Source organism: Bipolaris maydis, assembly GCF_028858645.1.
Source record: "Bipolaris maydis strain C4 unplaced genomic scaffold PSV08scaffold_2, whole genome shotgun sequence".
NCBI classification, from domain to species: Eukaryota; Fungi; Ascomycota; class Dothideomycetes; order Pleosporales; family Pleosporaceae; genus Bipolaris; species Bipolaris maydis.
The window spans coordinates 1643852-1664874 of NW_027093858.1; the positions used below are offsets into that span (position 1 = coordinate 1643852).

Consider the following 21023-nt stretch of genomic DNA (forward strand, 5'->3'; position numbering starts at 1 on the left):
CGTCATTGCAGATAGTTGGTCAAGGAAGAACAGAAATGTATTTGCTGTGTAGATTTCGGCCGTTGTTTTACCACCTGGCTTAGTGTTTGGCCAGAATTCTCCGCGCTCAGCTCTGTTTTTTATGTCTCGCCCTCGATAGTGCGCACCTTGATGCTTCCGTCTTGCATGCCAAAGTAGACGGCGACGGGCTTCTGGCCGCCGCGGACAGTCTTTGTGCTTTGGTCCTGCTCACGTAGCGCCTGTGCATCGATGCCATTTAGGCCCGAGAAAATGCCAACCTCGAGGACACCAGTAAGACCCTTGATAGCCCTGCTCAGGGTGTTGACCTCCCACGTACCGTCCGTACCGTCACCCTTTCCTTTACCCGCTGCTACATCCGCGGATGTAAGCAATGGGGGAAAAGGCGCATCAATAATGTAAAAATCCTGGTCCGTCTTCAGGGGCCCTGACTTCTCCAGTAGCGTCGTCCTTAGTTTGGGGCCTGTTGATCCCAGCATCCTCAGCGCGCCGGCGACCTTGAGCTGAGACAGGGGGGCGACCTCGATAGGGATGGTGGGCCAGTTTGTCAAGAGGCGGTCCTGTCTTTTTCTGTAGTCTGCGACACAAACAAATTTTCTGGCGCGCTCAGCGACTAGCTTCTCCTGGAACAGACACGCGCCTCCTCCCTTTATGCAGTTGAGCTCTGCGTCGACTTCATCGGCGCCGTCAAATGCTACGTCGAGCATGACGTGGTCGGGGAGGCTGTCAAAGGAGATGGCAGTGAGTCCGGCATTGACGACCAGTTGGCGCGATTGGAAGCCGGTAGGGACGAAGAGAATGTTGGGGTTGGTCGACCGTTGCTTGATAGCCTCGACGACGTAGACAATGGTGGTGCCGGATCCAATTCCAACATGGGTTGCCGCCGGATCAAAGTGGTCCGCTACGGCCTGCTGTGCAGCCGCGCGTTTGGCAGCCTCGACGTTTGTGTCGGTCATGGTTTTTGCTGTTTCGAGTGATGTAGTGTTATGAAAATGCCTTGAAGATGGCAGACAGGGTTGACGGAGCGATTTTTGTAGAAGAGACTTGCCGGTGGTGTAGGCACGGGATGGATGTACAGCCAATCTAGGGAGCGATAAATTTTGGAGGGGTAGTGGAGGCTTGAGATGACTGATGCTGCGCGCTTGCTGATTTATACTGGCAGTGCAGACGGGTAGAGGTCTCCAGGGCATGGGCCGGCATACGTTCGCTAGCCTTCCTCTGGGCTCTGACGTACAATGTAGCTGAGAGCCTGAGATGTTCAGCAACGAATCTAGACGATGCCGGAGGATGCAAGTGAATGATTTGCTCGTGACAAGGCGATGGGGCGCGCGGCGAAAGATGACGCTGTTGTGCCCCGCCATTGGAATACCCCGCGGCAGGGGTCACGCCTAGCGCGAGCCGACAGCTCAAGCGCGTCCGGTGCCTGGCAGCTCTAACAGCGGTAACAAACATCCCTCTGTCATTTCTCTCGGCCGCTGCCAGAAAAAGAAAATAAAAGAAAATCCGCGAGAATGGCAGATCTCCCTCCGCCCGTGCAAGGCCCAACTGCCAAGGAGAAGAAGTATGTCACCTTATTGCTCCTAGACGGCATTACCACGTACTGACCGCAATAGGTACGATCGTCAGCTACGCCTCTGGGGAGCTACAGGCCAAGCTGCACTCGAGAGCTCCCATATTCTCCTCATAAACTCAGGGCCGGGCGTTGTTGGCATAGAAACACTCAAGAACCTTGTCCTGCCATGCATTGGCGACTTCACGATTCAAGACTCGGCCGTCGTCAATGAAGCAGATCTAGGCGTGAACTTCTTCCTGGAAGACCAACACTTGGGAGGCTTCCGTGCAGAACACACGTGCAATCTGCTCAAGGAGCTGAATCCAGATGTACAGGGTCACTTCATCACAGAGGTACAACCACGCTTTACAGTTCGTCTCTGATCTTCCGCTAATGGACCCAGCCTATCGAGTCGTGGCTATCACAGCCCAACGTCCTGCAACCGTACTCCTTGATCATTGCGACCGCGCCTATCCGCCCCGATGTACTCACAAAGCTGTCTAGCCATGCAAGCGCTGCGCTCGTCCCGCTCTTCTACCTACACTCGGTTGGCTTTTACGCTCACTTCTCCGTCCATCTGCCTCCAGCGTTTCCCATCGTGGACACACACCCTAGTCCCGAAACCACATCAGACCTGCGACTACTGCGGCCGTGGCCAGAGCTAGTACAATATGCAGAAGAAAAAACGGCCGATCTAGAGAACATGAAGGCTGAAGACCATGGCCATGTGCCATGGATAGCGCTGCTGTTGCATTACCTAGAAAAGTGGAAGAAGGAACATGGGGGAGCGGTGCCACAAACTTACAAAGAAAAGACAGAGTTCAGGGCTTCCGTATCGCAAGCTGCACGCACAGACAACCCAGAAGGCGGAGAAGAGAATTTTGATGAGGCAGTGGCAGCTGTCCTGAAGTCTCTCAATCCACCACAGGCAAGCAGCGCCGTCAAGGAGGTTTTTACAGCGCCAGAGTGCCTTCTGGTTCGCCAAGACTCACCAAGCTTCTGGGTTATCGCAAACGCCATTGGCTTGTTTTATACAAAATACAATGTCCTACCAGTCCCTGGCTCTGTGCCGGACATGAAGGCTCGTTCAGCAGACTACATCCAGTTGCAGAATGTGTACAAGTCCAAAGCGCGCCGCGACCTAGCGGAAGTAGTGGAGAGCGTACGGTTTTTGGAGCGCAATGCTAATCGCAGCGTACCCATCGACGAGAAGGACATTGAGACTTTCTGCAAGAACGCAGCACACATCAAACTAGTGCGCGGTCGACCGTTTCATATAGTGCAAGCGAACGAAAAGATCAAATGGGGCGATCGCGCCAAGTCAATTGGTAAGTGTGCAGATTTGAGAGACTGCCGAGTGAGCTAACAACCCACAGCTCAGACGCTCACTTTCCCCGACTCACAGATCCCTCTTTACATTGCCTTCCTAGCCTGGGATGAGTTTGCTGCAACGCATAATAAAGACGGCCTAGGAGGGGCGCCTCAAGTTGCCGGAGAAATCAACCCGGACGCTGACTCAGAAAAGCTGACTGGAATCGCTCTCAAGATCGCTGATGATCTGATCAAGGAAGCTAATGCTTCAATTGAGGAGGACGAGTATGCAACCATCCGATCACAGATTGGGGATTATGCACGTGAGCTGTAAGTACACATAGCAACACCAAACTCACTATCAGATAGTCTCTATGCGAAGCCATCTGGACAGCTATAGAAGATATCAAACTGACTATTCGGCAGTGCGCGAGCTGGTGGTGCTGAGTTGCACAATATCGGCGCTTTAGCGGGCGGTATGGTCTCACAGGAGATCATCAAGGTGATCACTGAGCAGTATGTTCCTGTCGACAACACTTGTGTTTTCGATGGTATCAAGAGCAAGAGCACCGTGTTCAGGGTCTAAGAAAGTAGCCAATTGTTTCCGTATATGGCTCCATAAAGGTTCTCGGGTTTGCAATCAACAAACAATGAGCTATGGCAAAGTTGTCGTTTCAGAGATTGGCGACTTCGCATTGGATTTTATGGAGATAAGGCTACATCCTTACTTACAGTTGCAACGAATGCAGTCGACATTGGATATGAGTATGGCACAGGGGATTGGCAGAAGAAGAGTCGAATTTGCCTGCAGCCAACACTGAAACAACGTGATTGCCTGGTGTTGGGTAGATTGATAGTCGACAATTCAATTCGAAGAACAGACCGAATAGCCACGAAGATCAAATCGGTATTACTATCAAACCATGAATCTCTTAATTGTTCAGTGATTGAAGGAGTGAAAGAGACACAATCAGCGCTTGCCTTTGTTCTGAAGTGATGTGCTTGTGCTAGTATTAGTAACACTTCCGCCCTCTCTCACTCGAATGTTCAACCCGGGCGTTCACAGGTAATACGGGCTCTTGTTTGACATACTAAATCCACTAGCATGGTGGAAAGGCGCAACATCACTACAAAGCAACCTACTTTACCGTTGACTGCTGGACCCCGGCCGACAGGTGGCAAGGGAGAGGCAGCTAATTTCCAAGCGTCATCACGTGATGACGCATACGCGACTGGAGTCGCGTCTGACCCCGGCCAAACTTGTCTGCCTATCAACATTCGCTCAAACCAGGCGCTTCCTGTCTGAAATAGACCCATGGACTCTTCCTTTGATCTTCCGGACTCCACCGACTGGATCAAAACGTCCTTACCCGCCTTCGAACCGCTCGAAGCCGCCTTGCGCTGTGAGGTCTGCAAGGAGTTCTACCACAACCCCGTCATCACGTCCTGCTCCCACACATTCTGCTCGATATGTATACGAAGATGCATTGCGTCGGATGGGAAATGTCCGAGCTGCAAGACAGGATGCTCCAGCGACAAATTAGCACCAAATATTGCTGTCAGAGAAGTAGTGATGCGGTTTCAAGAGGCGAGACCGAAAGCGCTGGAGTTAGCGTGTGCCGACAAAGAAGAGGAGGCTAAGGGCGGTCGCAGAAAGAAGAGAAAAATAGAAGACACAGATATAGAGGAAGATGAGAATGTCAGGCATACTCGGTCTCGACAAACCCGGAGCAAAAGCCAGCGCAACGGAGGCAGAGCAGCATCGCCTGCTGTAATCGCTGATAGCGAAGATGACGGTGACGAAGATTTTGTCCCCGATGGTATGGTCAAGTGCCCAGTCTGCAATCGCGCCATGAAGGAAGAGCTAGTCTATAACCACCTGGATACATGCACTGGACCAAATGTGTCGCCGGGGCGTAATACCAGGTCAAGGTACGTTTAGCACAGATATAGCCTTGCATAGCAAGAGACTGACTTTGTTGCTATCAGAATAAAACCAGCCTTCCCCGCGTTACAGGCACGAAAAAAAGACCCTTCGCCTCCGCCAATAAGATTATCGCAACTCAATTATGCTATGATGAAAGAGACCGCACTACGGAAAAAGCTACAGGAAATTGGCATCCCCAATTGGGGTACCAAAGACCTAATGAAGAGGCGACATATAGAGTGGATCAACATCTTCAATTCGAATTGCGACGCCCATGATAGCCTGAGGAAGAGTCACAGACAGTTACTGAAAGAATTAGACGAGTGGGAACAGACTCAGGGTGGTAAATCGAACAACAAGGAGAGTGCGATCATGAGGAAGGACTTTGACGGCGAAGGGTATGCGAAATCGCATAGAACAGAATTCGAGGACTTGATTGCACGAGCGCGGCAAAAACGTGCCACGCCCAAAACAGATGATGAGGAGCGTTCTGGGCAAAACACGCCTGCAGACGGACAACGCACAGAACCGCGAGATGAGACTACGGCGAATGGTAGCGATGGTCCCTCTCGGGAACCCATATCGAATCATGCTTCCCCAGGTACACATCTGCCAGGTTACGATCCCCACAATCCATCCGAAGGTGGCCAATCAGCGCCTGCCACTATGCCAGCAAAAGGTGAAGCAGCGAATAGCATGTCGACAATACATGCTCTGAAATCCGACAATTCGATGCAAGGAAAAGAGATTCCCTTGGGAAGTCCCAGCCGTCAGGTGCCCATTTATGCGGTTCCTGAAGAACCAGTCAGGGACATGGAGGGTAATGCGGCCGTGCAATAGTAACCAGAGTATGCAGTTGGAATAGAACCTTGGTTCACTTCAAGGACTGCTTTATTCACATGTTTTCCAATATCCAACGTGCTGTATTTCAGTCCACATTCCCTTCACCACATTTTCAGGACAGAGTTAGCTTCACACTTTCCGTTTGCACAAAGAAGACTTCAACCTGCAGCACAATTAAACAGCCTTTACACGTCATGTCTCCACCTGAATCGACACACGCTTTCGAGGAGGGACCATCCATGGATTCAGGAATAGTTCTTCCGCCTAGCCTAGCCCATACCCCACCAGATGCATCGCAGCTTGCACGTCAACCCTCATATTACCGCCAACCACAGAGCAGTTACGAAGCCCTTCATAGTAAACTTTGGGATTTTGAAGACGCCACGCCCGGGCCAGTAGAGTATTCTAACAAATACTCACCACACAACAATGTGGGCTTCCCCAATCAGACCGCTCTACCTTCCTCACGGCCTGCAAGCACAACTTCTTCCAAAGGCGATGGCCGATCAATCAGAGCGAGGAACTCGCAAATACCTCCGAGGCCTCAGACCCCATACCCATACCAGCGTAAAGCAGAAGCTAATGAGACTTCCCATACCAGGGGTACACCAGAGGTGTTGGGACCACAGAAAGGAAGAAAGACACCAGTGCTAATGAATGCTCCGAAGCTGCAATGGGACCTTACCAAGCCGCTTTTTGGGATGCCAAGTCGGAGCACCCTAGATGGTGAGGAAGAAGCTGATGAGAACGAAGAGACAGAGGCAGAGCGACGTAGTGCTAGGAAGGTAGAAAGAGCAAGCACACCGGTTCCTACGTCCACCCTAGCGAAGGACAATGCACAGCACCGCAAAGCAAAAAGTAAGCCTTACCATCTCTACCCGCAAGAGGGATCTAGGCATTTACTGACAAATTCTCCAGGCACACTGCCTCCAACCCCATCATCCCTCCAAATCTACACTGTCGAGCGACAAAAAACCCCTTCTCCCCAGCAACAACCATCTCCCCCACTCACACCACATATCCCCGCTCTTCTACGCGTACTGGACGCAAATCTGCATCCTCAACCCCACCAGCTAAGACCCTTACCCGAAAGTGACGAGCGCCCCGAGCTCTCCAAGTCCCGCTCGCAACTCTCACCCTTCCCCCGATGCTACCAAGTAAGCCGTAGAAACAATTGTAGTCCAGAGCATTCCTGCCTCGATGACCCGCGCAACCAAAACAGTAGTGGAAGCCTTTACACTCAGCGCACCAGGGAAACGGATCCCTACCCTTTCACCACGACTGAGACGCTCGGACTGCAGACTGCACACTTACTGCCTGTACAGCGTATTGAGCGTGCCGATATAACGTGTGGACATATTAGCACCACGAATCGACGGTGCTGCGGTGTGCCGACTCTGAATAGTGAGGAGCAGTATGAGGAGTTAAGGAGGGAGGCTGTGGGGCCTGTAGGGAAGACAAAGTTTGGGGCGAGGGTGAGGAAGGCGTGGGATAGGGTTCGGGTGTTGTTTCGTAGGAAGGAGGGGGGTACTGAGCGGATGACGTTGGGATAACAATGTGTAGTCGTGTGTTTGTCGTTGCGGATGAAGATTATTCTTTAGGGGTGGAAATTCTAGGTAACGACACACAATGGGACATGTTACTCAAATGTTGAGTAATTATTCAAAATAACATAACTTTCTTTCTAAATCTATTAGGCCTGAGTTTTTTGAATCCTCGTTAACCCAAGTTGAACTCGCTTGCTAAACCAGCATGACGCATAAACTTTTCCCTTGCCCTAACTGCCTTCCTCATCTTCGCCGCCTCATCCGTATCCTGACCCTCTGGTAGATCCAGATCGACCTTCTTCCTCGTCGAGACACCCGACTCAGTAGCAGCCTTACGACTTGCGCCATCTACCCTTGCTCCGCCACGGACCTTGGCAGGCGTCTTGTCGTTACGACCAGCACCAGTTCGTTGACCCGGAACCTTCATGCCGCTAGGTCGTTCACGCAGAGCAAAAGCCTTAGCCAAATGGCCCAGGTGAAGAGCTTTGATATCGAAATACTTGCGTTCATCAGCAACGTGCGTAGCGTAGGCACGGATGTGACTCTGGAACGCGCGACGGGCAGATTCGAGGCGGGCAGGAGAAGCCAGAGCCCAGCGTTCAATGGCGAGCTGAAGATCTGTTGCTTTGTCCATATAAGCATTCTTTTCCATGACACCGCTGGTGACAAGACCACGGTTGAGAATATCGTCTGCGTCTTGACGTGCAATATGAATGCCCGCCTCGGTGTCCTTGCGGTCGGATTTGAGGATATCGACATAGCCTTCTTCGGAGCCGGGCATGAGGAAAATACATGCGCGTCCATCACGACCCGCACGAGCCGTACGGCCGATTCTGTGCAAATGGTCTTCCCGTGCAAAAGCAGGGTCGAACTCGATGACTAAATCTACGTTTGGCAAATCGAGACCACGAGAGGCGACGTCGGTAGCGATGAGGACAGAGGGTTCCTTGTTCTTTGCAAACTGTGCGAGTGTCGATGTTCGGAGGGATTGTTGGAGGGAACCGTGGAGACGGTATGCTGTTACTGAATGTGTCTTTGCTGATAATATCGGCGCTACTGCACTAGTTACTTCGAGTTTTGTAGGATCTGACTGTATCGCTTTGGTATTTTTGCTGGATTTCTTATCGTCTTTTGTTACCTCATCGTCGTTCGAGTCTTCTTTATCCTCCTCCTTTTGTTCTTCTTTTCCTTCAAGATCGCTAGTGAGCATGTCAAAGTGGAAGTCGACAGAGTCGGCACACGATATGAAGACGATTGCCTTCATCACGGAGCCTTTTCGTGCAAAAGCGCGCTTCAGATAGGCAATCAGCGATACCAGTCGCAGCTTAGGCGCTACGACAGCATATGATTGCTTCAACTGTGCGGGTGCGGAGAAAGTGGTATCCCTGCTTGTCTCGCTTGTTTCTGGTCCCTTCTCTGACGGATCGGCTCGAAGATGCACAGCGTCTTTCAAACTTATCTGACCCAGTCTCTCAACATCCATCTTCATGGTTGCGGAACAGAGTACTGTGGTTCGCTTCTCTGGAAGCCCTGGTATCCGCGATTTTTCGTCTTTCCTCGCGCGCATTCGTAGGTTCAAAGCACCGACAATCTTCTGAATCTCTTGCTCGAAACCAAGTTCCATCAGACGATCTCCTTCGTCCAGAACCAGCCACCTGACATTGCTCACGTCCAGCGCTTCTGTGTGCTCCAAGTGATCCACCAGTCGACCCGGTGTTGCAACCAAGATGTTGATACCTTTTCGCAAACGAGCCTTCTCCGACTTCTTTTTCTCACCACCAATGACCGTCGTGGCTACCAGCCAATGCGCACACCCAAGTATCTTTTCCAGTACCATGGCAATCTGCTTGCTCAGTTCTCGCGTTGGCGCTAGGATGATAGCAAACAGGCCTGAATTTCTCTGCACGTTTTCATCGACTTTCCGTTTCTTCATGTTCGCCGACAAGTCCATTAATCTCTGCACAATGGGCAAAAGATAAGCCAGCGTCTTTCCGGAACCAGTTTCGGCTTGTATAAAAGCATCCGAGTCGTCCTTGACCAATTGTGTTATCGCGGCTTTCTGAATGGCTGTCGGCGCTTTCAGGTCCATCTTGTTGAGCAAATGGCTAGCAAGCGTTGTGGACATGCCAAGTGAAGTGAATGTGTGGAGTTCACTGCTGAGGGGCGCATTCGAGGGTTCGACGGGTGCATCGTCTTCGCGTGGTTGGGTTGCTTCCGGCTTGGTGGTGGAAGTGGGATTGTAGGTAAACAACGAAGATATGACCTGCTTGCCTCCTTTTGGTGCACTCTGCTGCTCGCCAGGACGTTTTGTCGCATTCGCATTCGACTGCGGCCTGAAGTTGGGGTCTGCAGTCTTTTCAGCCGCCTTCGGTTTAAATTCTCCGCTCACGCGCGCTCGCTTTGGATGTCTGTCGCCATGGTCGAGCAGGTCGGAATCGTCGACGGGCTTTGGTGTGCGCGGGCCCAGCTCTGTGCGGTTCACATTTGTGGCATGTTCAACCTTCTTCTTGGGTACTGTTTCGCCGTTCAATCGTGCTGTCGCCTTGGTGTGCCAGTTCTGCGCCGCCTTCTTTGCTGTAAGCCTGCTCTTCCAGTTGCCGCCCTTGAAAGTTGGCTTTGCAATAATCCCGCTTTCCGGAATAGAAAAGTTGAGGAGCATGCCATCGTCGCCCATGTCTGCGCTGTATCGCCGTCGCCGGTCGTGAAAGTAGCGGGGCGTCGGTCGTCGATTGCAACAGAATGCGAAATCTCGACTTCCATCTTTTTAGTGGGGCACTAAACCTGATGCGGCCGTACGTGTGCACCCATGATGCTACCTTCAGCGCAGAAACCAGACGTCTTGTCCATTCTCAAATCTTGCAAGTCATGGCAGCCTTTTCACCGTTTCTCCATGATTCATCCATCTCAACGTTACGCGCGAGAAGTTGCATCGTCCGCTTGGTTCGTCGCGCGACTCGATAGCTAAGTCCAGTCTTGCTCCGAGCGACACCTCCGCAACTCCCCGCAATGTCACCACTCCGGTTAGCATCTGGTGAATACAACCTTGCACTACGGTACTGAGCCATTGAGCTGACCAAGATCAGTACCGACAGCACGCTCGTATCTCCTGGCCAAGTTTTCGCGCCCATTGCAAGCTTTGAGGACAAGTAACGGTATCCGCTTCTTCTCCGGATCCCCGAGTCTATGCAACACCTCGTCCTCGAATCCTCAACCCCATGTCTTTCGCCATGTCGCTCCCTTACGCGACTTCCGGCGGGAGTTGCGCCTCAATCAGCGTACTGTCGGGCTAGTACCCACGATGGGCGCTTTGCACGAGGGCCATATCTCGCTCATGCGCCATGCCGCAGCTGAAAACACCGACGTTTTTGTTACAATCTACGTGAACCCCACCCAATTCGGCCTGAATGAGGATCTGGACTCGTACCCAAAGACATGGGAGTCAGACCTGCGCATAGTAGAACAGCTGAACCAAGAGCTGGCGAGCTCAGGCCAAGGACGAGTCACGGCCGTCTTCGCACCAGAAACTAAAACTATGTATCCCACCCTGCCGCCCGATAGCAGCATCCCTGGCGTAGGAACGTTTGTCGAGATGCGCCCGCTCGGTCAAATTCTCGAGGGTGCATCAAGGCCCGTCTTCTTTCGCGGCGTAGCAACCGTATGCATGAAGCTCTTCAACATTTGCGCCCCAGATCGCGTTTACTTTGGCCAAAAAGACGTCCAGCAGACTCGCGTCATCAAACGGATGATCACAGACTTCCACCTCGACATGGATCTGCGTATAGTACCTACGTCGAGGGAGTCCGACGGTCTTGCTCTTTCGTCCCGCAACGTCTACCTGGGTACCCGTCGTCGCAATGTGGCTATTGTTCTCAACCAAGCACTTCGCAAGGCAGAGCTCAAGTACAAGAACGGGATGCGCCTGCGAAATGATGTCCTGTGGCCTGCGTTTGATCACACAAACATGACTCTCCTTGACCAAGAGCAGCTAGAGCCGAGCCAGCGCGCGAAGTTTGAAGTCGACTACATTAGCCTTGCAGACCCAGATACCATGGAAGAAATCGAGCAGATTGACGACAGCAAGGGTGCCATTCTGAGTGGTGTGGTGAAGATGCTGCCGGTTGAAGAACCACAGCCAGACAAAGAAGATTTGGGCCGGCTGGACGCTGAGGGTCATCAAGTTCCTGTCCGGTTACTCGATAACATCATTCTGGAGCCTATGAGATGATCATCTTGATTGAAGATGTAGATTTTTGAACTTGATAAAAAAATACATTAGGTGCTTTATTTCCTGAATAGACCTGTCGATGAAACGCTTTTGCAACCTGTGCAAACCCTTGCTTTTTCACTTTTTGATCTCGCTCTGCGATTACTGTGTCTTTGCAACTTATTGCCCTCCTCTCCTGTGAAGAATGGATCTGGTCTTCCAAACCCCTTACACTTCTCATCTCTGATTCTTTTTTTTTTTCGCCAGGTAGTGTCTCGTACCTGATCACATCCTAGTCACTGACACCACGAGACTGCTTCTCGTTCTCCACCATATCTTCCATCTTTAATTCCATCATGCTACTCCTCTTACGTGCCGCCCGCGGCGGTATCGTAACATCACCGGGCGACTTCCTCGTTGCATCATTCACCAACGAGTCGTTCAAAGACAGACAAGACTTTGATTTCCCCCAGCAACCTTCATCTTCAGATCCAGACCCACGCGTCGATATATCCCGAGTAGCAAGACTGGGTGGATACGGTAGCACATCAAGTCCGAAGTCGAGTAAACTTATGCTATTGCCTCTGGCCTTGCTCCGAATTTGTTCACATTGCGCCTCTGTAAGACCGGGGATGCATTCTGAGATGTCTAAATGTCGTACATCTGTCGGTGCGCCCTATACATTACATTAGAAAATGTGATGATACTCCACGCATATAACTGGTAGGACAAAAGTTAGCAAAATAGAAATGGTGAACATACAATGACCATAGCCCTCTTAGTCCGTGGAGCAAAACAGGGAAACACATGTTGCATCACAGTAGCCATAGACATGGATGTCATTGCTGTAGAAGTGTGGGGTTGAAAACAGGTTGCAGCGTATGTGCTTAGTTACTGGAGAAGAAGCAACAAATTACAGATCTGGATCAGTAATAATGGATAGATAGATGGTCGGTATCTGCCAATTAACGCCAGGTTGGGATTTCCAAAGCCGGAGCCAGGTATGGGGGGCACAGACGCTGAAACATAGGCCTCGGTACAAAGGGAATTGCGCTGTGCCGGGAAGCTAGGCGCGACAAAGACCTGGAAGAAAGAGCGGAAAAAATGGCTTGAGTTCGATCGGTGATGTGCTTGTATTCACAGGCACCGGAAAAAATTGATCTGCAAAGTAAAACTAAACAACTAAAAAAAGTGCAGAAAATGGATACGGAAACCAGGGTTCGCGTGGAAGTTATCATGGTGTGACAAGCTTTTCTCTAATCTTGGCTGCCCGAGTCACGACCCTTGTGGATCACAAACTTTAGTCTTGTTTGAGATTGATTTCTTTGATTTATTCTTCCCGTACCGATCTAAGATTATCAGCTGGTGCCAGCAGAATGTGGAGATGAGAGAGCACCTGTTAAGGCGCTAGTAGGGCACATAAGATTTTCAACAAAGTATTGTTGTTTCAAGATGCGTATTCACGTGATTACACGCAAGAACACATTGCGAGCATTTATATCTGTGCTCTTGCAACGATAACGTTGACAATCTGGTGTCCGTCAATTCACTTGAAATCATCGTCACGCTGGTCCAAAGTCGTGAGTGGTGTTTAGTGATTTCCTTGCGAGATTGATTGCATTGAAGCATAGCTATGGCAGCACTACATGTCATCTCAGCGGCGAGCACTCTTGACAGACAACAGGCCTGCAACGTGCCTCGGATGCTGCATCTATTTTGGGTAATCTTTGACATGGTAGCTCTTGAGCTTAACGAACTGGTCGAAGCCGAACCTGCTGAGAGTCTGACCTCGGCCAGAGTCTTTCCAACCAATCCATGCCAGGTCCTAAAATTGTCAGCATGCATTCCTATGACTGTGGCGATAAAGCGACTTACTGGTGCGGGGTAATCGCATCGATTGACAAAGACGGTACCAGCCTCAACATCATCGGCGAGTTCATGGCCTTTGTTGACATCCTTAGTCCAAATGCTAGCTGTAAGTCCAAATTGGCTGTCATTCATAAGCTTGATTGCTTCTGCGTCATTCTTGACCTTCATGACCGGAATAACAGGACCAAATGTTTCCTCGGTCATCACTACCATCTCGTGGTTGACATTTGTCAGCAGGGTCGGAGCGACATAGTTGCCGTCTGCGGGCGGATTCTGGAATGTTGTATTTTCCGGGGTAGCATCCTTGGCTCCCTTTTCCAGAGCGTCTTTGACGTGCTCACGGATAGTCTCTGCAGATCTCTTGGAGACCACGGGGCCAACATGCGTGTTCTTGTCGAATGGATCGCCGAGCCTGTATCCCTTGAGAACCTCTTGGAGTGCTGATACAAACTCATCGTGGATTTTCTCGTCCACGTAGATCCTCTCAACACTGCAGCAACTCTGACCTGAGTTGAAGACTGCACCATCTACGAGCTCTTCAGCAGCCCATTTGACGTCAACGTCAGAACGAACGTAAGCAGGATCCTTGCCTCCTAGCTCAAGGCCTATTCGGAGTGGAATCCTGTCATTTGCAGCTTGCTGAATAGCGAGACCATTGGCTACTGATCCGGTGAAGCAAACAAGCTGAATCTTTGGCGACCGTGCAATCGACTCAATCTGGGTGACGGATCCACAGTGAAAGATTTGAAGCACACCATCAGGAAGGCCAGCTTCCTTGAAGATTTGCTGAATCTGCTCGGCACTCGTTGGCGTCTGTGGCGATGGCTTCAAAATGACGGAATTTCCTGCAAGCAGAGCAGGCACTAGCGAGTTGATGAGGGTCAGATATGGGTACTACAGGTATGGTTAGCAAGTGCAAGACTGAATGTAACCCTTGGCCACAACTCACATTCCACGGAAATAGAATCAACACGGGACCAAGCGGGACTTTCTTAATGTAGCGCTTGAAGCCCTTTTCTGGTTCGCCGTCCGTGTCCTTGAGCGTCTCATCGCTAATCTTGAGCAGGTACTCGCCGCGCATAACCGCCGTGCTGACCTCCTTGGCAGTATAGGCAATGGGGCGACCCATCTGTTCTGTGATCTCTTTACCCAAAACATCTTGGCGCTCATTTAGCAGCTTCAAGGCCTTCTTGACAATCGCCTGCCTCTCAGAGAGTGGCGTGCGTCGATAGGACTCAAATGCCGTTGCAGCCGTCTCAGGGAGAGACTGCAAATCAGCATCTGAGAGGCCATTGCGTGTGACGATTGGCTTGTTGGTGATGGGAGAGATGGTCGTGATCTTCTCGAGCGACATGGTGGCGGTGCTTATTTGGTACGAGGCCTCTATGGATAAATTCAAGTGGCAATGCACAATAAGCAGACACGGCAATGTTAATCCAGCGGCGCTTTGGGAGCAGTTAATTTTGAGTTGAAGCGTTGCCCGCCGCCAAACCGGAAATGACGTATGACACGCTAGGACTAGCTCGTGCACGTTCCATGCCAGTGGAGGACATTCACCCCTCCACGCCGAAAAACGGACTCGATATAATCTCTCTTATCACGGTTATCGACGGCGCGATTACATACTCACCTGCGCTATCGTGACCATGATGGGGAAAATATCCCCGGGCATTTGCTCGGCCATCTCATCGCATTACTCAAGCCTTCTACCACATGGCCGTAACAACCTGCACAGTAGGGCCGCAGCAGTAGCTCAATACCCCGGACCGTCTCCACCGACCTGGTCATCTACCGGAGAATTGGCTTGGTTATGACCTTTGAGTAATGTGCCACCGTAGTTCATGTTGAGACGCAAGATTGCCGTCGGCATGGGTTCGGGCCTATTTCCTGTCATCTCATTGAGATGCCGCCAATGCATCTCAGTGAGTAGTAGACAGTATCGGGTCAATCACATATCTGATTAGCAACAAAGTACCATCTTCATCGACGTATGGCGAAGGCATGGTATCGTTAATGCATTTGCACCCCCTCTTGAGCAGCCTCAATGACCCACTTTGCGCAACGGAATACAGAATCTTAAACCGTAGAAGAGTGGCAGGTATACCGACACCATCTTTCTCTTTATGGGTAATTTTCCATGGCAATTTTCTGCACACGCTCGGCAGATACTTTTAACTGTGCCTGTTGAGCAGGTTGCAGGGGAGTACCAAGTATCCACTGGTTTCTACACCACCCTGCATTCTGCATAGAACCTCTAGAACACCCACTCATTCCCGCTATCCTTGGATCGACCCCTTCAGATGGGGCGGATCCTTTTATCACACAATATCTACTGTCTATTGGGAAGCCTAAGACCGAGGCTTACTCGGCGTGCAAAGTTTCACAAGTGACAGGGTGCTCATGTCCACGTGGAAGTGTGAACTTGTCAAGCCTTTGTGAGCCATGTGACCCTCAAGGGCGGATAGACTGGCGCTAGAAGCCGAAATCCAGCGTCCATAGAGTGGTTATATCTTGGGCAGCCTATATTCCCGTCAATAGCCATATTTCTACCTGTTATAACCAGGTCCCACACGTGTCCATCAACAGGGCAGCCACGGGATTTATGCAGCGACATCAAGGGCTGTACGAGCAATATATGAAGACCAACAAGCTGAGCTGGAGTCGGCTTGAGAAGCCGCAGTGCCTTGTCCTGTCGTCTTCCCTGCTCGAGGGTGCAGATGTATTCGCTTGCGCCATGCGCCGCCTTATATAAATTTGCAAAAAACTTGGGTGCAGATTGTTTGGGCCTTTACCCATCCCCGTGGGGCGGGATAGCTGTGGGGAACGGCTCGGTACGACAGACCTTTGAGTTGTCCTCGTATCAAGGGACTTACTCCGCCCATGAAGATCACACTCTCGGCCTCAGTGTAAGCAACTGCTTACTGTGTGCGTTGCTTTGAGAATTATTCCTGAATGGAATGATGATCAGCACAAACGCAAGATGAGGACTCATTTCATGCTTGTTGTGTTCGAATTCCGCCTGCCTCGTCGCCACTCAAGCCACCCGGTTCTTGCAAATTTGAACTGTGGCGCAATCGTCCGGTCAGGGCAATATGTATATGTTGATGCTGTATGCCTTTTGATTCTAACCGCAACAAGCAAACAAAAGTCTCAGAATGTTATCGAATTAGATAAACAGGTGGTTGCGAGTCTCTCATCATTGCGCACCACCATGTTATAGTTGAATGACATGCTCTTAGGACGTCAAAGTAGTTAGAAAGAGCTTTTCGGTTATATTCCCACACCGTCTTCGAGTGGGCTGATTACATGAATGCTGTTTTTGTAAATTTTGAACAAAAAAACGGATGGTGAATGCCTCTTATGTTGTTCTGTAGTTAGGAATCACAACAAATTCGGCACGGGATATGTTGAAGCCGTTCAAGGTCAGAATAGGAGAACTTGGAGTAAATTCTCCCCCGGCGTTCAAGCAAAAGCATGGATAAAAGTGAAGACTGTAATATTAAAACACGGTATACATAGTTCGTTTGGCCAAAGCACAGCAATAAGCAATACGAACTGTGGTGGTCTTTTGCGGCCCGTCGGTGCGCTAAAGTGGCTGGATCGAAATGCTAACCCAAATGATACTCAAAACTATTGCCAATAGTATTAGACGTTATGAAGGATCCAGATAACCTGTTTCTATACGGTCGTATAGATCTAGAACTTTGGAAACCAGCAGGCCTGATGTTGAGTAGCTGCGCCATTGTGGTAGGAGCACCTCGAGTCAGTCACTGCAAAGTATGTACATACATCAAATAGACTATCTCAAAACCCTTGACTATGTTTGTTAGTAATGATCTTTTAGTGAAGAGGTGTACTTTTTTTTTACAAATAATTGCGATTCTAAATGAATACTGCAATCGTTATTACAACGATACTTTGAAAAAAGTAAACATGTCGAGCGACAAAACTGGGACAGTAATGTGCGATGCGTTAGCTATTTTTTCCGGTTGTTATAGAACAGTAAATGTGTTCTAACACATGCGCCAAGTTAACTTATAACAATACTCTATCTATTGGGAGGTCGCCGCACTCGATCCCAGCTGAGTTGTGCATCCAAGATATGTGAATACCTTTTGATGTCTTTTGGAAATCAATTCTAACTACAACACCGTCCTCTTAGAGCATGTGGATGTGATTCTGTAGCATGTGTTCAGTATACATTCGATAGTAACATTAAGCTGTCGAGTTTGGATGATACCAGATGAAAGTAGGTTGAAGGTCACGCTAAAAGAACGAGGCGTAACTATGCCAACTCAGCAAGGGTTGTGCCTAGGTCTTATACATCGAACTAGTAATCGTAAGCATGATTAATGAATGTGTTTAATTTATAAATCAGTGCAAAAGTAACACTGGTTCAACTAAGCGCATAATGTCCTAGTTGTTGAAACCAGTGGCGCCTGTTGTGGTTAGACAGGACAACTGCGACCTCTAAGTATCTACAAATTGTATTTGTATAGGAGAATAAAGCAACGCAAGTGAGCTATGTTGTCAGTAACCCCATAGCAGGGTAACAGTTTGAGGGCTTTGTTGTTTGTTGTTTGTTGTCACCAACGTTTTTGAAGATATTATGGTTGCTTTTTGCAACTGGAAGAGGCAGTATCACCAATAAGGGCGTCTGTTGTACCACTGCCTTACTTTTCTTTTTGCCATTTTTCTTAACTCTATCGTCTCAAGTGCAAATGCATCGTTGTTGAAGGTTCCTTTCCACAAATCACACCCTCCATACAGACGAAATTAGCTACGGTCAGACCTTGATAGAGACGTGTTGCATTTTGTGTTACACCGCACATGATGCCATTTTCGTGAATGCTATTTTCTATCCCTCTCACGTTGTTGCTGACGTGGTAACAGACTAAGTATAGGTCTTTGGGAGAAACTCTCGTTTGCCTTGCACGAAATCTGTGAATATGGAAAGTGGGCAGCCGACGGAAAATCAGACCCAATAGGATGTTTGCGGTAGTTTTCCAGTGTTGCTTGTAGTGAATAATCTGTCAGATCATCTGAATCTTGTGTTGGCATGAATTGTAAAGACAGGTTGTTATTGAACGATGCGTGAAACACTTGGGATATAGGTATAACAGAGCCGCAAAGTATTAAGAGAACATAGAAACCATGACATGAGGTGTTTCATATTTCCTTTTGTCGAACTCCATCAAGTGTATGGTAGCTAAGCAGTAAACTGTCGAGCACAAGTAAACTGTACTCATCTGCAGCTGGATGACCTGCATTCTGTCAATGAAGACCGGATCAACAGTCATCACAGTCATGATGAGATCAGGGGCATGAGCTGATTGCATAGCTTATCGTAGTACCGAATGTATTGAATGTCTGCACATCGCTGCAGCTACACATACCCATTACGGTAAAGATGGAAGTGTGAAATCCTGGGACGCGTTGCTTTCACCCTGTGCAATCGGGAACGCCGAGCAGGCTCGCATTTGTCCCATGCTTGAGCATATTCCCGCAAGTTCAAATGTCGGTCGTCGAATCTGATTACCAGACTGGTGTAAAAAACGGACCATGGCCTGATAAGACGACTCTTGGAGGCCTCACTGTTAGCTTGCATTCTTCCGACACAAGTGGCGAAAGGGGATAGTAGACGCGTTGCTCGTGATTTTCGTGCCTTGTTGTTTCGGCGGTTAAAACGATGCCATCACGTTACAATGACTCATGATGGAAATCACTTGGATCAGACTAGACGAAAATCCTTCGTGCAGAATCTCGAGACGATATTCCTGTCGTTGAAAACCAAAAAAAACACAGAAGGCTTCAACGTGACATTGCTGCGAATACCTCTAGCCGCTTGAACAACGGACCGACATTGTAATGCGAATCCGGGCCATTGTGGCGACCGATGCAGGTCAATTTAAATTTGTGGTGCTTGGTAAACACTGAAGACACTAGGCCAGCAAGCAGGATGCGAGGCGATCCACAGATACTACAGCGTTGTCGCCTAACGTCGACAGTTGGAACCTGTCAGCCAACGGTCTCATGGTCTGGAACTGCAGCCAAACTCGACAAGGCCTCTTTGGGGGTGGGGCCCCCTCGTTACCGAACAACGGATACATACTCGCCCTGCTGAGTAGCGCGGAGCATCCTGCACCGTGAAGTCGATGGGCTGTTCCTGCAACGCTGCTGACACGGCCCGCTTTGGAGCATCTTTCAGCAGGCTGGATCAGACGTGGCACACGTGCAGCAGCTGTGGTTGCCCGGTTTTTCTTTGAGCTGGTGCCATACCACCATGTGCTATATCCAGATGTAATGATGTTCGACACATGCACATGGGAGGTTTCCACGTTTAGGCTTGGCAAGCTTGCGTCTGGCTCTAGCGGTGGGGCGGATTTGTCCAGGCTGGTGTACGGGATTCATAAGATGCATTAGTGTTATGAAGGGACACCGGCTGCGTGTTTGGTTCCTGGGAGGTATAGGCGGATTGCTATGGGAATGGCCCTGGTCGACGGCGCTTGCAGGGTGCTGTGAAAACTCTGGTAGCAGAGGCTTGCAAGTAAGTACGCGTCTGAGACGGGTGTCTTGAGCATTTCCAGCTGACAGGCCATGGCCCATCTCCGGGGCGGTCGGCGGGAGAGGGATGGACGGATGGAGACGATCAGCGCAGGTTGGGATGGGCGGCGGGTTCGTCACCAGGGTGCAGTATGACCGGCATCGAGGCGGGTAGCGCTGGGCTTGAGGGTGCATGTCGAACCAGGGAGGGCCCATTGGGGGCTGCGACTAAGGAAGAGGTGGCCGCGTCCCCAGGCAGGCAAGCTGGGCGGTGGCGGAGACTGCCAGGTCCCGTGTTGCGAGCGGCTCGTGTGCCAACGGACGCAGTTTGAGCGGGCTGGGTTCGCCAATCACCATCCCGGGGTATCCTTGATCGCTCAGTAACGGGAAACGGGCCATGCTATGGTGGAGGGTGGTGGGTCTTGGTACGGGCAGGTACTTGGAGGTACTTGTTGAGCCGGCATCGGTACACCACCCTTCTTAAGGCGGCCGCATATAGGGTCGGGGTGGCACCGATCAGCCAATATGGTTTTTTGATTGCCAGTCTAACCCGCGGCGAGCCTTCTGGCATGTGTCCGTGTTCACGTCCGCAGCACCGGCGATCCAGCGGCTTTGGTGGACTGTGCTCGCCCTCGACGTGTTGGTGTGCTGCAAGGCCAGGGCCTGGCAGCTCTGGCAGGGATGAATTGCTCACTGGGGATGGGGGAACCGAAGCCAGCTTGACCAGATTCGCCCTCCAGACGCACCTACGCACGAACCCGCCCTGCTGCCCATCTCGTTTGCAGCATGTGGCCAGAGACATCTCTGACGCACGACGCAGCTGGGCCCCAAGGAGCGACGGGTTTGCCCATGTCGATTCGGCATCATGGCCCTCCTGCGCTGCCACGCAGTGGACAGAACCTATTATACCCCACTGCCTCCACTAAGACTCAGCGTTAAGCGGCCACTGTGGTATCCGGCTGCAATATCGTAACCCTGGCCCGCTGCTGTAGTCAAAAGAAGACGGTTGGACAAGTGACCTGCATATCTTTTGGACGTCCTTCACAGCACAACCGCCCCCCCAGCGCTGCAACCGTCTAGCCCTGCCAAATACCTCTCCACCTCTCTCCACCGCCCCTCTCATCACATCTTCCCCTACGGACATATTCAATCCCTTCCTGCCACTACTGACTCCGCAGCCTCTTCTCTCGAGTGGTGGAAGTTTGGTGG

General features: G+C 50.5%; 9 protein-coding genes across 9 annotated transcripts; 4 read left to right on the plus strand and 5 right to left on the minus strand.

Annotated features, from left to right (window-relative positions):
* Positions 1-20: 20 nt before the first annotated feature.
* On the minus strand, positions 21-1248 carry PSV08DRAFT_266539 (uncharacterized protein). Its single transcript, XM_014229040.2, has one exon. It carries the CDS (start codon positions 1206-1208, stop codon positions 120-122), a length of 1089 nt encoding a protein of 362 aa, XP_014084515.1. The 5' UTR covers positions 1209-1248; the 3' UTR covers positions 21-119.
* A 213-nt stretch (positions 1249-1461) lies between these two features.
* PSV08DRAFT_215822 (uncharacterized protein) lies at positions 1462-3809 on the plus strand. The gene is made up of 5 exons (XM_014229039.2): positions 1462-1579; positions 1632-1923; positions 1974-2898; positions 2947-3211; positions 3308-3809. The coding sequence occupies exons 1-5, from the start codon at positions 1530-1532 to the stop codon at positions 3465-3467; spliced, it is 1692 nt and encodes a 563-aa protein (XP_014084514.1). The 5' UTR covers positions 1462-1529; the 3' UTR covers positions 3468-3809.
* Positions 3810-4196: 387 nt separating this feature from the next.
* On the plus strand, positions 4197-5657 carry PSV08DRAFT_384238 (uncharacterized protein; the record flags this gene model as incomplete). The annotated part of the gene is made up of 3 exons (XM_014229037.2): positions 4197-4495; positions 4535-4817; positions 4845-5657. 3 exons carry the CDS (start codon positions 4197-4199, stop codon positions 5646-5648), a joined length of 1386 nt encoding a protein of 461 aa, XP_014084512.1. The 3' UTR covers positions 5649-5657.
* A 188-nt stretch (positions 5658-5845) lies between these two features.
* Positions 5846-7204, plus strand: PSV08DRAFT_347441 (uncharacterized protein; the record flags this gene model as incomplete). The annotated part of the gene is made up of 2 exons (XM_014229036.1): positions 5846-6509; positions 6570-7204. The coding sequence occupies 2 exons, from the start codon at positions 5846-5848 to the stop codon at positions 7202-7204; spliced, it is 1299 nt and encodes a 432-aa protein (XP_014084511.1).
* Positions 7205-7312: 108 nt separating this feature from the next.
* On the minus strand, positions 7313-9915 carry PSV08DRAFT_359021 (P-loop containing nucleoside triphosphate hydrolase protein). The gene has a single exon (XM_014229035.2). The coding sequence runs from the start codon at positions 9870-9872 to the stop codon at positions 7371-7373; it is 2502 nt and encodes an 833-aa protein (XP_014084510.1). The 5' UTR covers positions 9873-9915; the 3' UTR covers positions 7313-7370.
* Positions 9916-10204: 289 nt separating this feature from the next.
* PSV08DRAFT_359022 (uncharacterized protein) lies at positions 10205-11502 on the plus strand (the record flags this gene model as incomplete). Its single annotated transcript, XM_014229034.1, has 2 exons — positions 10205-10229; positions 10282-11502. The coding sequence occupies 2 exons, from the start codon at positions 10205-10207 to the stop codon at positions 11421-11423; spliced, it is 1167 nt and encodes a 388-aa protein (XP_014084509.1). The 3' UTR covers positions 11424-11502.
* A 192-nt stretch (positions 11503-11694) lies between these two features.
* Positions 11695-12245, minus strand: PSV08DRAFT_384249 (uncharacterized protein; the record flags this gene model as incomplete). The annotated part of the gene is made up of 2 exons (XM_014229033.1): positions 11695-12078; positions 12165-12245. The coding sequence occupies 2 exons, from the start codon at positions 12243-12245 to the stop codon at positions 11695-11697; spliced, it is 465 nt and encodes a 154-aa protein (XP_014084508.1).
* Positions 12246-12983: 738 nt separating this feature from the next.
* On the minus strand, positions 12984-14741 carry PSV08DRAFT_359023 (Aldehyde/histidinol dehydrogenase). The gene is made up of 3 exons (XM_014229032.2): positions 14221-14741; positions 13278-14165; positions 12984-13227 (listed from the first exon to the last, which is right to left on the minus strand). The coding sequence occupies exons 1-3, from the start codon at positions 14623-14625 to the stop codon at positions 13114-13116; spliced, it is 1407 nt and encodes a 468-aa protein (XP_014084507.1). The 5' UTR covers positions 14626-14741; the 3' UTR covers positions 12984-13113.
* A 5292-nt stretch (positions 14742-20033) lies between these two features.
* PSV08DRAFT_266589 (uncharacterized protein) lies at positions 20034-20261 on the minus strand. The gene has a single exon (XM_066092502.1). It carries the CDS (start codon positions 20211-20213, stop codon positions 20043-20045), a length of 171 nt encoding a protein of 56 aa, XP_065949789.1. The 5' UTR covers positions 20214-20261; the 3' UTR covers positions 20034-20042.
* Between the last annotated feature and the right edge of the window lie 762 nt (positions 20262-21023).

Excerpts from the sequence above, each read along its gene's own strand:
- PSV08DRAFT_266539 (XM_014229040.2), bottom strand. The coding sequence starts at position 1,208 with ATGCCCTGGAGACCTCTACCCGTCTGCACTGCCAGTATAAATCAGCAA.
- PSV08DRAFT_215822 (XM_014229039.2), top strand. The coding sequence starts at position 1,530 with ATGGCAGATCTCCCTCCGCCCGTGCAAGGCCCAACTGCCAAGGAGAAG. Across the intron at positions 1,580-1,631 it reads CCAACTGCCAAGGAGAAGAA|GTACGATCGTCAGCTACGCC; the intron begins GTATGTCACCTT and ends TGACCGCAATAG. Across the intron at positions 3,212-3,307 it reads GGGGATTATGCACGTGAGCT|TGCGCGAGCTGGTGGTGCTG; the intron begins GTAAGTACACAT and ends ACTATTCGGCAG.
- PSV08DRAFT_359021 (XM_014229035.2), bottom strand. The coding sequence starts at position 9,872 with ATGGGCGACGATGGCATGCTCCTCAACTTTTCTATTCCGGAAAGCGGG.
- PSV08DRAFT_359023 (XM_014229032.2), bottom strand. The coding sequence starts at position 14,625 with ATGTCGCTCGAGAAGATCACGACCATCTCTCCCATCACCAACAAGCCA. Across the intron at positions 14,166-14,220 it reads TGATTCTATTTCCGTGGAAT|TACCCATATCTGACCCTCAT; the intron begins GTGAGTTGTGGC and ends CCATACCTGTAG. Across the intron at positions 13,228-13,277 it reads GATGCGATTACCCCGCACCA|GACCTGGCATGGATTGGTTG; the intron begins GTAAGTCGCTTT and ends TGACAATTTTAG.
- PSV08DRAFT_266589 (XM_066092502.1), bottom strand. The coding sequence starts at position 20,213 with ATGGCCCGTTTCCCGTTACTGAGCGATCAAGGATACCCCGGGATGGTG.